Here is a 16,238-nt window from a genome sequence, read left to right as displayed (position 1 = left end):
CAACTGCAAAGGGCCTTGGGAGATAACATCTGGAGTAATGTGTACAGTTTTGGTCTTCTTGTTTGAAAAAGGATGTAAATGCATTAGAAGCAGTTCAGAGAAGGTTCACTTGACTCTTTCGGGGATGAAGGGCTTATCTTATGAAGAAAGGTTGAACAGATTGGACATCATCCCATTGTGAGTTTAGAAGAATGAGAGGTCATCTTATGGAAATATGTAACATCCTGAGTAGACTTGATAGGGTGGACACCGGAAGGATATTTCCTCCATGGGGAAAACTAGAACACAGTTTTAAAATAATAGGTCTCCTTTTTTAGATGGAGATGAGGAGTTTTTTCTCTCAGAGGGTCGTTAGTCTGTTGGACACTCTACCCCAAATAGCAGTGGAGACTGTAGTCAAATTTATTCAAGGTTGTGTTGGATAGATTTTTGATAGCCAAAGGAGTTTAGGATTATGGAGGACAGACAAGAAAGTGGATCGGAGACCACAATCAGATCAGTGATCTCGAATTGCAGAGCAGGTTCGAAGGGACTAATGGCCGACTCTGGCTCTTATGTTCCTATTATTCTTGAGAGTACATTACAGACCACAATCAATGAAGATGAACAAACAATGGAGTTTAGTCAGTTGGACAATGTGTTCATCTGTGCTCTTGACACCTGACTGTAGCAGGAATTATGAGAGTACTAACCAAACAAATCATAATAGATCAGGTACAAGCTTCAATGAGTATGTTCTGGAAAGAGAATATAAACATTCGGGAACATGATCTGCCAATAAGACTGTTGGTCCACAGCTTCAGTTTGGATCAGTTATTTTCCCCAAAAAATTGTCATATTTCACCATATTTGGAAGAGAATCACTGAAATGTTTCATTTTTTTTTTCAAATAGCAGGTAGGGGTATAAAAAGCTGTTCTGAAGTTCAAGGATACAATAGAAGTTGCCTTTTCGGAATGACGACTATCTGGAACATATTTTACTAAATATTTTTTGTTTCAGTCAACATCCATGCCCGAACTAGTAATCCTCAGAAAACATAATTTAGAAATACCTTCAAGGTCAATTATGGCTTACCCAAGTATATTCCCCCATTTGCTGAGAAACATACTCGCATTATGTTCCTCAGGTGCAGTACGTAAGGATACGTCTGCATCCTTGGATCACTGCAGGATGGCCTGGATAAGAGGCTACTGGAAATGGGATTCCTTTCTTTATCAATTGACATTCTCCTCTTACTGTGCTCGTGATACTAACATGCAGCTAAGGAATTATAAGTAAATGTCAGTAAATATCTTGCTATCAGTTGTAACCCACTAAGACAAGATCAGAGTAATTTTAACATAATTTGTTTGCCCTTGTAGATTTTTTTAAAATTCTAAAGCAAAAAGATTCTGTACCCTCTCATTTATCCTTGCTGAAAGTTCACTCTTGAGTTGCTGTCGAAATATTGTCTCCTGCTTTTCTTCCTCTTCCTTTCTCTTTCTTTCTGCTACTTTACGACGTTCTTCGGCCAACCGTACAATTTCTTCATTTTTAATTCTTTGCTAAGGGTTGGGGAGGGTGAGGGGTCAAGGTACAGTTACATAAAATTTACATTAAAATGTTTCTTTAACATTGATGCATATATGAGCTTTTCCAAAAGTTCCAAAAGAATTATATTGGACTCCAAATGTTAACACGATTTCTTTCTCCACCGATGATGACAGACCTGCTTTTCCTGCATTCTGCGTTTTGATAGAATCATAGAATTTACAGTGCAGAAGGAGGCCATTTAGCCAATCGAGTCTGCAGCAGCCCTTGGAAAGAGCACGCCACCCAAGCCCACACCTGCACCCTATCCCCTTAACCCAATAACCCCACCTAGCCTTTTTGCACACCAAGTGCAATTTAGCATGGCCAATCCATCTAACCTGCACATTTCTGGACTGTTCGAGGAAACCGGAGCACCTGGAGGAAAACTCTGCCAACAGCTGACAGTAACCAGTTCCTTAAAATCTAATACAAACAAACCCCATCACTTGTGGAACCCCTCACTCGCCTCTTCAAAACAAATTTGACCTTTTCCAAATACAGGACCTCCAACAGATCTCCCAGCCATACAGAAGCACAGAGCGGAGAAGCTCACCTCCCCAAAAGGACCCGCCTGCAAGCAAATAGCGAAGCGAAGACTAAAATATCTGCCCCCACTCCCATTTACAGCTTTGGCAAGTTCGACACCCCAAATATGGCCCTCAGGAGACTGGGCTCCAAATCCACGCACAAGATCACCGACATGATGCTGAAGAACGACCTCCAAAATTTCCCAAACTTCAGGCAGGATCAGAACATATGTATGTGATTGGTCGGGCTCCTCCCACACTGTTCACAAATGTGCCCTCACTCCCCCCCCCCCCCCCCCCCCCCCCCCCCACAAACAAATGACTCATTCTCGACTTTGTCAGGTGCGCTTTATGTACCACCTTTAACTGTATCAACCCCAGCCTTGCACACGAGGTCGAGGCATTCACCCTTCTCAGCACCTAACACCATAACCCCATCTCCAGCGCCATCCCCAACCCCATCTCCCACTTGACCTGAACCCCCTCCAGAGATGCCCTATGCTCTTCCAAAATCATCCCATAGATCGCCGAGATGACCCTCCCCCACACTCCAGCCCCATCACCGACAGCACTCCTGCCAACAGCTAGGAGGGCGGTGCCATCAGAAAAGTCAGGAAAATCTTCTTTGAAAAATCCTGTACCGGCATAGACCTAAAAACCTCCCCCCACGGGACACCAGACTTCTCTCCCAACTCCTCCAAACCCTCAAACCGCCCATACAGAAATAAGTCCTTCATTTGTCTCAACCGTCTCTCCTCCCATCCCCGAAATCTAGCATCCAGCCTAGCTGGCTCAAACCCATGATTCCCTCAGTTCGGCATCCACATCGACCCCTCCCCTAGCCTCAAGTACAGCTGCAATTACCTCCATATCTTCAACGTGGCTACCACCACCGGACTCCCTGAATATTTCCCTGGGGCAAACGGGAGCGGCGCCGTTGCCAGCGCCCGCAGACCCGACTCCTTAAAAGAGCCTACCTCAATCTTCACCCACAAAGCCTCCGACTTCCTAACCCAGCCCCGCACCTTCTCCACGTTCACCACCCAGTATAAGTACAACACTTTTGAAAGGGCCTGACCCCTTAACTGCTGCCCTCTCTGAAGCACCATCCCCCTAATCCTCGCTATCTTACAGGCCTACACAAACAACAAGATCAACCATTTCATCCCCATAAAAAACGTTTTTGGCAAAAAGACCGGCTGGCACTGAAATAGAAATAAAAACCGCGGCGAAATATTCAGCTGCACCTAGCCTTCCAATGATAGACGAAGGCTGTCCCATCTCAAAAGGTCCGCCTTGAGTCGACCACCACACTCGTGAAATTCAACTTACGGAGCCCGGTCCAGTCCTAAGCTACTTGCACTCCCAAATACCTAAAGTGGGTAGTTGCCAGCCGAAACAGCAAACCCCCCAAACCGGCTCCCGTTCCCAGAGAAGACACCACAAAGCACTCACTCTTTTCCAGATTCAGCTTGTAACCTGAAAACGCCCCAAATCTCCTAACCAGTTCCATTATATCCCGCACTGAAGAACCCAGGTTGGAGATATACATCAACAGATCATCAGCAGACAGAGACACTCGATGTGTTCTTCTCTCCCCCCCCCCCCCCCCCCCCCCCCCCCTACCCCCACCATCCTCTTCTATTTATCTCAGCACTTCCGCACTATGGCCACAAGCTCTATCACCACCACAAACAGGAGGGGGGACATGGGCCACCTCTGCCTCATTCTCCTTTGCAACGGAAAATACCCCAAACTCAACTCACCTAATTTGTGCACACACTCGCCTTCAGTTCCCTATACAGCAATTTAACCCATGCCACAAACTTAGGCCCAATCCCAAACCTCTCCAACACCGCAAACAAATAAACCCACTCCACACGGTCAACGCCTTCTCTGCATCCAGCACCACCACTACCTCAGATTCCCTTCCTTCTGCTGGAGAAAGCACCACATTTAACAGATGCCGCAGGTTTGACGACAACTGCATGCCCTTTACGAACCGCCTCTAATCCTCCCCAATCGACTTCGGGAGGCACACTTCCAACCTAAGGGCCAACATCTTCGCCAAAATCTTGGCATCCACATTTAGCAGAGGCCCTCAATCCACTGGGTCCTTATCAGCAATGAAATGGATGCCTGCCCCATCGTCTTTGGCAGTGCCCCATTAACCACTGCATCTTCAAACGTCTCCACCAAAAGTGGCGCCAACCTATCAAGAAATTTCTTATAAAACTTCACCGGGAACCCATTCTGCCTTGGTGCCTTTCCCGTCTGCAACTTCCTATTGCCGCCCGACCTCTCCCATCCCCACTGTTTCTTCCAGCTCCGTCTTCCAACTGCACCAAACAAATTCCTCATGTCCAACTCAGCCCCCTGGGGCTCTGGCCTATATGACCTTTTAATAAACTCCTCAATGTCTTGTTCATTTTCTCCAGCACCACCAGCAACTCCTCTGCCCCATCCCGGACCCGAACAATCTCTCTCGCAGGTGCCTGCCGGCAGAGCTGGGCTGCCAGCAAGTGACTGACCTCCGCATAGTCATATACAGCCCCCTTTGCCTGCCTTAACTGCCGAACCACGTTTTCTGTGATTGTAATTCCTTGCCTGTAATTCCTTTCTCCTCACCAGAGATCCGAGGTAGGATCTTCCATGTACCTTGCATTAAAAAAATTTCCTCTACTAGCCGCTGCCACTCCTCTCTTGCCTCCATGTCTACCCGAGCCTTAAACAAGATGATCAAGCCCCTTACCACCGCCTTCAATGCCTCCCACACCACTGACAGCAAAACCTCCCCGTTCTATTAGGCTCCACATAATCGTCAATCACCTTTCCAGTCTTTGCACAAGAATTCAGGTCTGCCAACAATCCCACATAAAGCCTCCACGTTGGTCTCTGTGCCAGTCCCTTCTCCAGGACCACATCCACCAAATATGGAGCATGACCCGAGATAACAATCAACAAGTTTTCTGCTTTCCTTCCCTCCGCCAACAACATCTTCCCCATAATAAAAAAGTCGATCCTTGAATACACATTGTGTATTAATAAAAAGAACAATTACTCCCTGTTCAGCAGATACAGAAACCTCCACGGCTACCCCCTCCCCCACACCCCATCTCCTTCATAAACGCAGACAACAGCTTTGCTCACCCTCGCCACTGAATGCCCCCCTCTCCAGAGAGTAAGCGAACACAGCTTACACCTATCCACCCTTGGATCCAGCACTGTATTCAAGTCCCTACCCCAGTATTAACTGGTGCGTATCTAAATTCGATATGGCAGCCAACATCTTCTTCATAACCTCTATGTCATCCCAATTAGGGGCGTACATGCTAACCAACACCACTAATCCCCTCTCCAAACCACACGTCACTAGGACGTACCTACTCCCCAGGTCAGCCACCACCTTCTCCATCTGAAACCTCATTCGCTTACTCACCAATATCACTACCCCCAACCCCAACCCCAGGCGCCACAATCAAAGCCCGAGTGGAACACCCGACTAACCCAGTCCTTCTTCTGAAGCCTCACCTGGTTCTTCACACTTAAATGGTCTGTTGCAGCAGTGTCACATCAGCTTTCAAGCTCTTCAAATGTGAGAAAACTCTCTCAGGCTTCCACCTCTTCCCCGCTTCCGCGCTCCACCCCCCCTCTCGCATGTTCCACGTTACCATACGGACTGGGTGTCTCATCTGCCACACCCCTCCGCCCCTCCTGTCAGTCATACCTGCCACACCTGGCCCTGGTCAGTCGGCAGGGCCCGGCCCTAGCTCTGGTCACCGCCAGCCAACTACTCCCTCATCCCCTTCCCAGAAACCCCCAGGCACTTCCTCTCAAAACCACTTCTCCCGTAATCATCCCCATACCCCCCCTCCCACCATTCACACCTCCCAGATTTATAGAAACCTGAGCTCACCGGCAGACTATCGCTTGCATCTTTTCTTCTCATATTCTCATATTTTAATAAAAATAATAAGAATCGCTTATTGTCACAAGTAGGCTTCAATGAAATTACTGTTAAAAGCCCCTAGTCGCCACATTCCGGTGCCTGTTCGGGGAGGCCGGTATGGGAATTGAACCCACGCTGCTGGCATTGTTATGCATTACAAGCCAGCTGTTTAGCCCACTGTGCTAAACCAGCCCTTGTTCTGGTATTCTGACATCCTTTGGTTGCCGCAACTTTTCTAACAATCAATCATGTAAAATTCTCCCCCAAATCTGGGGTGAAAGGCGCCAAAAGACAAAAGCTCTGGCAGGCGCCACCCAACATACGACCTCCACCTACATGTCGCCACCAGAAGTTCCTCAACTCCATATTAAACATAACTGATACAAAAGTCTTTTAATAGCCAAGTATAACCTGACCTCTAACTCAGCTGCAATAATATATTCATACTAACTTATGCTGTCCAGTGAGTGTGCCTAATTATTGCTCATTTTTTTGGTGTTTATGGATTAGCCAGCCCCAGAAATAAGTATAGTTACAAGTCTTTCATGTAAAACCTCAAAGTTTAAAATGATCGGTTCAGAAACTGAAAAGAGCTAGATAAACATGTGAGGCATCCATGGCTGACAAAGGAAGTCAAGGACAGCATGAAAGGAAAAGAAAAAGCATACAAAGTGGCAAGGATTAGTGGGAAGCCAGAGGATCGGGAAGACTTTAAAAGCGAGCAGAGCACAACTAAAAAAGCAATAAGTGGGGAGAAGGTGAAATATGAGTGTAAGCTAGCTAGTAATATAAATAGGAAGAGTTTTATTCAATATATAAAAGGTAAGAGAGGCAAAAATATACATTGGACCATAGCAAAGTGAGGCTGGAGAAATAATAATAGGAAACAAAGAAATGGCACAGGAACTGAATAGCTACTTTAACAGTCTTGTCATGGGAGTGTCCCTTTAAGAAATGTTTCTGTCTTATCACATGGCTTCAGTGATGTCATTGTGTGGGTGGATCTAGGCTGCGGCTCTGTGAGTTTTTACTTTCGCTTTGCGTTTGGACTGGTTTTGAACTGCACAGGTTGAAAGACGTGTTTCTCTATCTTCATGTTAAAAGCTGTTTACAGACTACTTGATAACTTAAAAGAGATAATTGCTTTCTGGAAGGAATTCAAACCTTCTGTTTGGAAAGGGGAACAAGAGTATCAATAACAAGTCTTATACCAGTAAGAATTCCGTGTGCTGGGCCACACCTTTAAAAAGGGTTTCTGGTTTCACTTGGATTTGTTATTGAATTGGAACAGTTAAAAGGGGGAATTCATTAAGCGTTATACATAATTACTGTAGCTGTGTGGTGTCTTTACGGTTGTAGTTGATAACAATTCTGACTATCTGTTTATACAAATGTTAACTAAATTCGTAGAATAAAGCTTGTTTGTTTGATTAAAAGCGCCTAAGAACTCTGTTGAATAACACCTCAAAGGCAGACTCTTGTGCTCATCGTAACGAAAATCAAAAACAGTTATTGGCCAAGTGAACTCCATAATACACTTTGAAGTTTTGTAAACGCTGGCCCATAACAAAATTGGAGGCTCGTGGGATCAAAGTCCATCTTTTGTGATTGGGTTGGCTGAGTGAACTTAAAAATAGTGAGGGGTGGGCATATTTGTGTTGGTTTTCAAGTTTAAATAGGGAATGTGTTGTGGACAATGACTCTTTCAGAGGTTCAGAAAGTTTTTTGGGGTGGACAAAGTCACACGCAGTACCTTACAAGCGGAGACAAGAAAGGGATTTTAAATTTGGCAAAAATATTGCAGTTAAAATTGCCTTATAGAATACGAAAAGAGGTAATTGCGGCAGTAGCTGAGCACATAAAATTGCCTGAGACACAGTCAGAGTCATTGGAAATGGCAAGAATTCAATTACAAATCAAACAGCTTGAACATGAAAAAGAATTAAAGCAGCTTGAATATGAAATGAAGGAAAAAGAATGAATAGCCCTAGCAGAACAAAAAACGAGAGAAGGGGAGCTACAGATCAGGGAAAAAGAAAAAGGGAGAGACTTTTAACTTCAGAAACTGGCCATGCAACGTGAAAGTCAGTTAAAATTGGCGGAGGTAAAGAGAAACGTACAGTCTGAGGAAAGTGAGCAAGAATGTCATAGACAAAGGTTTGGTGGGGATGTATTTAAATATGTGCAAGCATTTCCAAGGTTTGATGAGAAGTATGGAGAAGGCTTTTTAATTTCATTTGAGAAGGGAGCTAAACAAATGAATTGGTCATAGGACATGTGGGTATTACTGATTCAAACAATATTGGTAGGTGGAGCTATGAAGTGTTAGCATCACTATCAGAGGAGTTTTCTGGGGCTTATGAGAAGGTGGATTTTTTCATCCCGTCTTAGGTGCATATGAACTAGTGCCTGAAGCCTACTGACAAAGGTTTAGAAAATTTAAGGAAATAACCTGATCAAACATACATAGAATTTGAAAGGATCAAACAGAATAACTTTGATAGGTGGATAAGGGCTTTGAAAATAGTCCAAATGTATGAAGCTCTTAGAGAAATGATAATTTTGGAGGAGTTTAAAAATTCAAATCCTGATGTAGTGAGAACTCATGTGGAAGAGGGTTAAAACTGCATAAGCAGCAGAAATGGCAGATGATTATGAATTAGTTCATAAATCAAAGTTTGGTTTCCAATATCAGTTTCAGCCTGTGAGGGATAGAAACTAGGGAAATGAGAAATACTTAGGTGGTGAAGGGAAAGAGGATCTGATGGGAGATAATAAGGATAATGTACCTCAGACTAAAAAAGAAATCCAATCCAGGAGGATGGAAGAGAAATGAAAATTTTAAGATGTTTTTACTGTAATACAGTAGGCCATGTAAAGTCACAGTGTTGGGGGTTGAAGAAAAGTACTGGGAACACTGATGTGGTAAAACAGGATAAGCCAATGGGGTTTGTTAAAGCGGAAAAGGAAAGCCCAATTGAAGCGAAGGTGGTGCAAAAGCTTGACCAAAGAGGTGATTTATAAGAAAGTGCCAGATCACTTAAAGAATTTACTTGTGTGGGTAAAATTTACTCATGTGCACCAGGAGGAGTAGATAAAGAAGTCAGAATTTTAAGAGATATGGGAGCTAGTCAATTTTTGATATTAAGAGATGAGAAGTTATGTAGTTTGGGAGGAATATTGCCAGAAAAGGTGGTTATTGTGGAATTCAGGGTGAGAAGAGTAGTGTTCCATTATATAAAGTGAGATTGGAAAGTCCAGTGAAGAGTGGTGATGTGGTAGTAGGAGTAATAGGGAAACTATCTTGTCCAGGAATACAGTTTATTTTGGGTAATGATATGGCTGGATCGCAGGTGGGAGTGATGCCTTCTGTGGTTGATAAGCCAGTGGAAAATCAAACAACTGAATTGTTGAAGGACAAATATCCTGGGATTTTTCCTGATTGTGTAGTAACAAGGTCGCAAAGTCATATGTTAAGATAAGAGAAGAAATCAAAGAGTGAAGATAAAGTTGAAGTTCAATTTTCAGAAACGATTTTTAAAAATAAATTCAGAGTACCCAATTCATTTTTTCCAATTAAGGGGGGCAATTTAGCGTGGCCAATCCACCTAGCCTGCACATCTTTGGGTTGTGGAGGAGAAACCCACGCAAACACGGGGAGAATGTGCAAACTCCACACGGACAGTGACCCAAAGCTGGGATCGAACCTGGGACCTCGGCGCCATGAGGCAGCAGGGCTAACCCACTGTGCCACCGTGCTGCCCTCAGAAATGATTTTTGATCAGATGGTTAGAAAAGAACAAGAACAGGTGGAGGATGAGGCAGATATTTTTAGTTCAGGAAAGTTGGCGGAGTTACAGCAGAAAGATGCAGAAATAAAACGGATGTATCAGAAAATATACACGCAAGAGGAATCGGAGTGTATACCAGAATGTTATTACCTTAAAAATGATGTCTTAATGAGAAAATGGAGACCTTTACATATGCAGGCGGATGAAAAGTGGGCAGATGTTCATCAAGTGGTATTGCCGATAGGGTATAGAAAGGAGGTGTTGCGAGTAACACATGACATACCAGTCGGAGGTCATATGGGAGAACGGAAAGACTCAAGCTAAAATACAAAATAAATGTTGTTGGCCTGGACTACATAAAGATGTAGTTAAATTTTGTCGATCATGTCACACATGTCAAGTGATAGGGAATCCTCAAGCGGTGATAAAACCAGCACCCTTAATACCATTCCAGCATTTGAGGAACCTTTTAAAAGGGTCCTAATTGATTGCGTAGGACCGCTTCCTAAAACTAAAAGTGGTAATCAATATCTTTTGACTATAATTGATGTGTCTACTAGGTTTCCAGAGGCCATTCCAGTACGTAATATTACAGCTAAAAAGATTGTGGAGAGGTTACTTACATTTTTTACTACATATGGACAACCTACAGAAATACAATCGGATCAAGGATCAAATTTTACCTCAAGGTTATTCAAGGAGGTTATAGATAGCTTAGGAGTAAAACAATTTAAATCAACTGCATATCAACCAGAATCACAGGGAGCGATAGAATGATGGCATCAGATGTTAAAGACAATGTTGAGGGCTTATTGTCAAGATTATCCAGAGGATTGGGATAAAGGAATTCCATTCGTACTGTTTGCAATTCGGGATGCACCTAATAAGTCAACCAAATTCAGTCCTTTTGAACTAATTTTTGGTTTTGATTAAGGAGAAATTGGTGAGTGAGCAGTCTGAAATTACATTATTGGATTATTTGTCTAACTTTAAGGAACAATTAAATAAAGCAGGTGAATTGGCTGGACAACATTTAAATGTTGCACAACACGTGATGAAACGGGTAGCGGACAAGAAAGCAAAAGTTCTTAGTTTTGCCAGTGGAGATAAAGTTTTAGTATTGTTACCAGTGGCAGGTAAACCTTTAAAAGCTAGGTTTTGTGGACCTTATCAGATTGAAAGGAAATTGAGTGAGGTGAATTATTTGGTGCGAACGACAGATAGAAGGAATACTCACTGAGTGTGTCATGTGAATATGCTTAAAAGGTACTTTGAAAGGGAAGGAAAGCAAAAGGAGGAGGTTTTAGTAATTCTAACTCAAAAAGAAGAACCAAATTCAGATGACTCTGAATTTAACATTCCTCAAATTAAACTGAATCACAAGGATGATCTTAAAAATTGGGATAAATTTTTGAGTTACCTTCCAGAGGAGAAACAAACTAACCTGAAAGAGTTATTAATATCAGATGGGCAGGTTTGTGGAAATAAGTTGGCATGGTTACACATGATGTAGATGTGGGAGATGCTGTTCCAATGGGCTTCGCCTCATTCTGCATTCTGTAGGGATTGTATGATTTTATGATAATGCTTTTGAATATAGTCACACAACAGCTGGTCACTGAAGGAGTATCACAGAATAGTATCATAGAATGGTTACAGTACAGGAGACCAGTCTGCCTGTCATGTACATACCTACCATCTATGAGAATAACACCCATTTCCACTCCCCTGCCTTTTCCCCCACATCGTTACAATTTTTTCTCTTCAGATAATTGTCCAATTCCTTTTTAAGGGCCGTAATTGAATTTGCCTGCACCATATTCTAAAGCAGTGCATTCTGATGAAGGTGGTGGCATCGTGGTATTGTCACTGGATTAGTAATCCAGAGACCCAGGGTAATGCTCTGGGGATCCGTGTTCGAATTCCACCATGGCAGATGGTGGATTTGGAATTCAATAAAAATCTGGAATTATAAGTCAAATGACCATGAAACCACTGTTGATTGTCACAAAAAAAAATCTGGTTCACTAATGCCCTTTAGGGAAGGAAATCTGCCATCCTTACCTGGTCTGGTCAACATGTGACTCCAAATGCACAGCAATGTGATTAACATTTAAATGCTCACTGAAAAAGATTTATGGCCTTGCCAGTTGAAGGCACAGTCACCAATGAAAGAGATTAAAATTGTGAATACTAAAGAGACCAGAATTAGTGGAGATCTGTTTTGTTGGGGGGAGGGGTGCCTGTACCGTTGAAGGCGATTAGAGAGATAGGGGTGGGAACATGGATGGAATTCAAAACAAGAACGAGAGTTTTAAAATCATTGCCAGAAGCCAATGTAAGTGAGCAAGTTTACTGCTGTGACAGGATATTATTTGTAACTTTGGTTCAGAGTCTTTTGGTACAATGACAAGGGCAGAAACCTGATTGCAGGGATCCATAACTGGTGTTCTGAGAAAAGTGGTCTGTGGAACGATGATAATTAAAGGATTTGATAGGCAAGGGAGGTTGGGGATGGAGCAATATTTGCATGGGTGAAAGGGGTCAAGGTTTGGTATTTTGAGAAGGAAGATGATAATAGCAGATTTGGAGGACAAAGGAATAGTATCTGAGCAGAACAAGCTATTAACAACATCAGCTAACATTGAAGGCAGGAAGGGAAATTGGATGGTCAGCAGATTAGTGGGAATAGGTTAAAGAAACAAAAAGATGGGTCTCATCAACAAGGTGAGTTCTGAGAGAGCAGGAAGGGAGATAGGAAGAAACTGGAGGAATTCAGGCATAGGACAGGGGAAGCCTTAGAGGAAGTGTGTCTTGGTGGGCTGCAGAAGAAAGGGAAGCAGCAGAGAAAGCTGAACAGATTGTCATAAAGAGAAAAACCCTTGAAATGAGAACTAAAGTCTGAAACTTGTAGCACACAACTATCTATAGACTTCAACAACTTTAAATACCAGTGCACACCTCCAAGCACTTACACTGCCGTAGCATCATGCAGAAGAAATAAATCAGCAACTGATCTGAGAGAAGTGAATGTCAGTGGTTATGGTGAAGAGGGGAACACTTCCAGCTGATGAATACATGTTCACCAGTGCAAGGTTATGAAAGCAATTTCTGCAGGGTTGAGCTCGAAGTTTACTGAACTACAGTCAAAGTAGTGTTAAACATTGACCGATATCACAATCTGCCTGTGCATACTTTTGGCACAAGTTCCAGTGCCCATGCTAATGGCTCACCTGGTCCACATTTACATTTTGTGGGGTAACAATATTGATTTAAATACAAAACTATACATCCAGAGTCATCGAGTACAAAAGAGGCCCTTTGCCCCATCGCACCTGCACCGATAAAATACACTAAATCCACTCTAATCCCACTTTCCAATACGATCTATGGCCTTGAACATTATGACATTTTAAGTCCTCATCCATGTACTTTTTAAAGGTTGTGAGATTTCTCACTTCTACTACTCTCCAGGTAGTGCATTCTAGACTCCCACCATTAAAACCTTTTTGCTCAAATGCCCTCACCTTAAAGTTATACAACCCTCGTTATTGACCCTTTAACTAAGGGGAACAGCTGCTTCCTATCCACCCGATCCATACCCCTCATATCATTATACACCTCTATCAGGACCCTACTCAGCCTTCTCTGTTCTAAAGAAAGCAATCCAAACCTATCCCCCCTCTCTTCATATATAATGCATATTTAATTATATATTTATATCTATATATATAGATATAAATATATACACATACACACACTAATAAAGACCAGGAGAACATTCAAGCCCTTGAGCCTGTTTTGCCATTCTACTTGTAAGGGTATTTATGCTCCCACCACCACCAGAGGAAATAGTTGCTCTCTGTTAACACCTTTAATTATCCTAAACACCCAATTTGATCAGCCCTTAATCTTTTGTAAATTGTGAAATACACGTCTACTCTATGCAACATGTCCTCATAACTCTTTTAACCCAAGTATCCTTCTGGTGAATCAGCACTGCTCACACTCCAAAGGAATATAACCTTCCTGAGGTGTGCACTCATACCCGAACAAGAATTTTATGTAACTAATGTAGCTTCCACTCCCTGAAACTACTAAACAAATTAAGCACAGTCTGGTTACACCGGAGACTGAAACAAAAGACTACCTCCTCTTCTTTTTGGCGTTTCTTTTCTTGCTCTTCTTCAAGCTCTTTTGCAATTAGTATCCTCTGTTCAGCTAGGCGTTTCTCCTCTTGTTGCTCTTCAAGTTTGCATTTTTCACGTTCCTCTTCTGCCTTGCGTCGCTTCTCTTCAATCTGGAATACAATAAAAACAAATTCAAAGCTCTTCACTTATAATTGTTTTGTTCAAAGCTGATTCTTACTAAAATCCCAATATTCCCCAAGGGGAGGGGAAAAAAATCATCCTTATGGGTGCTGTTCCTTTAAATTTTCAAACTTCAAATTAGCTTGTCATTCCAACTCTGTTGCATTAGATCCTCATGCTTGACTGATCTTCAGTTCGTGTTTAATTTAGTTAAGGGTAGTAAACCATTCAATTCTATTTGCTCATGATTTAAATTAATTTATACATAAAGAATAACAATACTAAGCAAATAAATCTTGGGAATGCAAAAATGTGTGCATAAGTTATAAAATAATAAACTTTATTCCCTGAAAAATGGCATGGAGGACTGCAGCAATGGAGCTTGGTTCATTCCCAATATAGTGTCTGAATTTAATCAACTTCAGAAATTGAAATGATAGAATGTCAATTATTTTCCACAATGATAAGAATGTCCACAACAAATAGCAAGAATTAACAGCAAATATAATCTCCCTTATCCTAAATTATTATACTCTGTCTTTAACACTCATCTCTGAAGCTATGGTATCATGATGAGAGTTTAGAGAATATTTTTGCCTGCTTAACCCGGCCTTGTGGCAGGCTCAGCAACCACTTTCAGGTAACTGCATAAGGAAGCTGTGAGTCAATTGATAAGCTGCTGCATCACCATCTAAATTTGTTGGCAGCAGGCTAATCTATTGCAAAAAAGTTGGCGACCCCCAATGCCTACTGTTCAGGTAATGTTCAAATATCTTCATTAGTAATCAGAGGTATGAAGGTAGTTACTATGTGACTAGTCAAGTTTGTACTGTATGACAATCTTAACACCTTTTCATACTTCATCTGTGAAATACAAGTAGTATTTGGTCGACATATACAGTGTAAACTTCTATCATTTTAAAATTATTTATTTCTTGTGAACAAATGTGATAGGTAAATCCATAATTAAACCCGAATTACCAAATTAGAATTTGCTCTATATTTCTTTGCCCAACTCCTTAGCTGGCAAAAATTATAAAAAAAACATTGGAGCTAACTTGACTTTTGTAGGGATAAATATTTGAGTCAATGCAAAATTGATAGCAGAGTATCTGTAACACATCTAAGATGTTTTGAGGGTTCCGTGCTTCAATTCCGTCCCAGGTTCGATTCCGGCTTGGGCCACTGTCTGTGCGGAGTTTGCACATCCTCCTCGTGTCTGCGTGGGTTTCCTCCGGGTGCTCCGGTTTCCTCCCACAGTCCAAAGATGTGCAGGTTAGGTGGATTGGCCATGATAAATTGCCCTTAGTGTCCAAAATTGCCCTTAGTGTTGGGTGGGGTTACTGGGTTATGGGGATAGGATGTAGGTGTTGACCATGGGTAGGGTTCTCTTTCCAAGAGCCCGTGCAGACCCGATGGGCCGAATGGCCTCCTTCTGCACTGTAAATTCTATGATCTATGATTTAGAGTAAACTGGCTGAGTCAATATAGATCCTCAAAGATTTGTCTTTGGTCCAATGGATAGAGTTTAGTAAATGAGATTTTATAAGATCAGGAAAATGGTTAATTATTTATAATAGGTATGATTTCCTCTTTCTTTGATTTAAGTACACCTCTATCTAAATGCCAGGTTACACACAGAGGATCCATTATAAATGCAAGAGTTCAACTACTCTGCAATCAAGATGACAGCCAGTAAACTGGTGGTACTGGTGAAAGGAGTTTCAGCTCACAAGAATTCAATAGATTTATCAGATAGTCCCACTCTGCAGCACAAAAGGAACAAAACGGGGCACCTGCCAGACCTTTTCATGTGCTTCAGGACATTCCTTACAATTGTCACCCACCAGCAGAAGCAATAGCAGAAGCTGAAGCAAAGGAAACTATGAATGACTTAGTAGCATCACAGCACACTCTAAAAGGATGACATTGTACATGCATAATATGTGGAAAATCAATGTTGTGTTTAGCCCTGACAAAATCCATACCATATGTCTTGAAGTCCATCTATGCAGCGATAAGCTATGTCAATTCCTTAATATTTGAAACATATCATTTCATTGTGATGGGCTTTACCTCGGGTGGAA

At 42.2% G+C, this 16,238-nt stretch overlaps 1 protein-coding gene across 1 annotated transcript in view; it reads right to left on the bottom strand.

The window, feature by feature from the left end:
• LOC119972134 (centrosome and spindle pole-associated protein 1) overlaps positions 1 to 16,238 on the bottom strand; it is a 354,916-nt gene that overhangs the window by 67,003 nt on the left and 271,675 nt on the right. Inside the window, exons 20-21 of the mRNA XM_038808467.1 lie at positions 13,992 to 14,141; positions 1,400 to 1,546 (exon numbers count right to left, since the gene is read on the bottom strand). Of these exons, the coding sequence (XP_038664395.1) occupies positions 1,400 to 1,546; positions 13,992 to 14,141 (297 nt within the window). The remainder of the gene's footprint in view (positions 1 to 1,399; positions 1,547 to 13,991; positions 14,142 to 16,238) is intronic.

The sequence above is a fragment of the Scyliorhinus canicula genome, chromosome 10 (genome assembly GCF_902713615.1).
Source record: "Scyliorhinus canicula chromosome 10, sScyCan1.1, whole genome shotgun sequence".
Taxonomy (NCBI): domain Eukaryota; kingdom Metazoa; phylum Chordata; class Chondrichthyes; order Carcharhiniformes; family Scyliorhinidae; genus Scyliorhinus; species Scyliorhinus canicula.
This window is presented reverse-complemented; position numbering and strand designations above follow the sequence as displayed.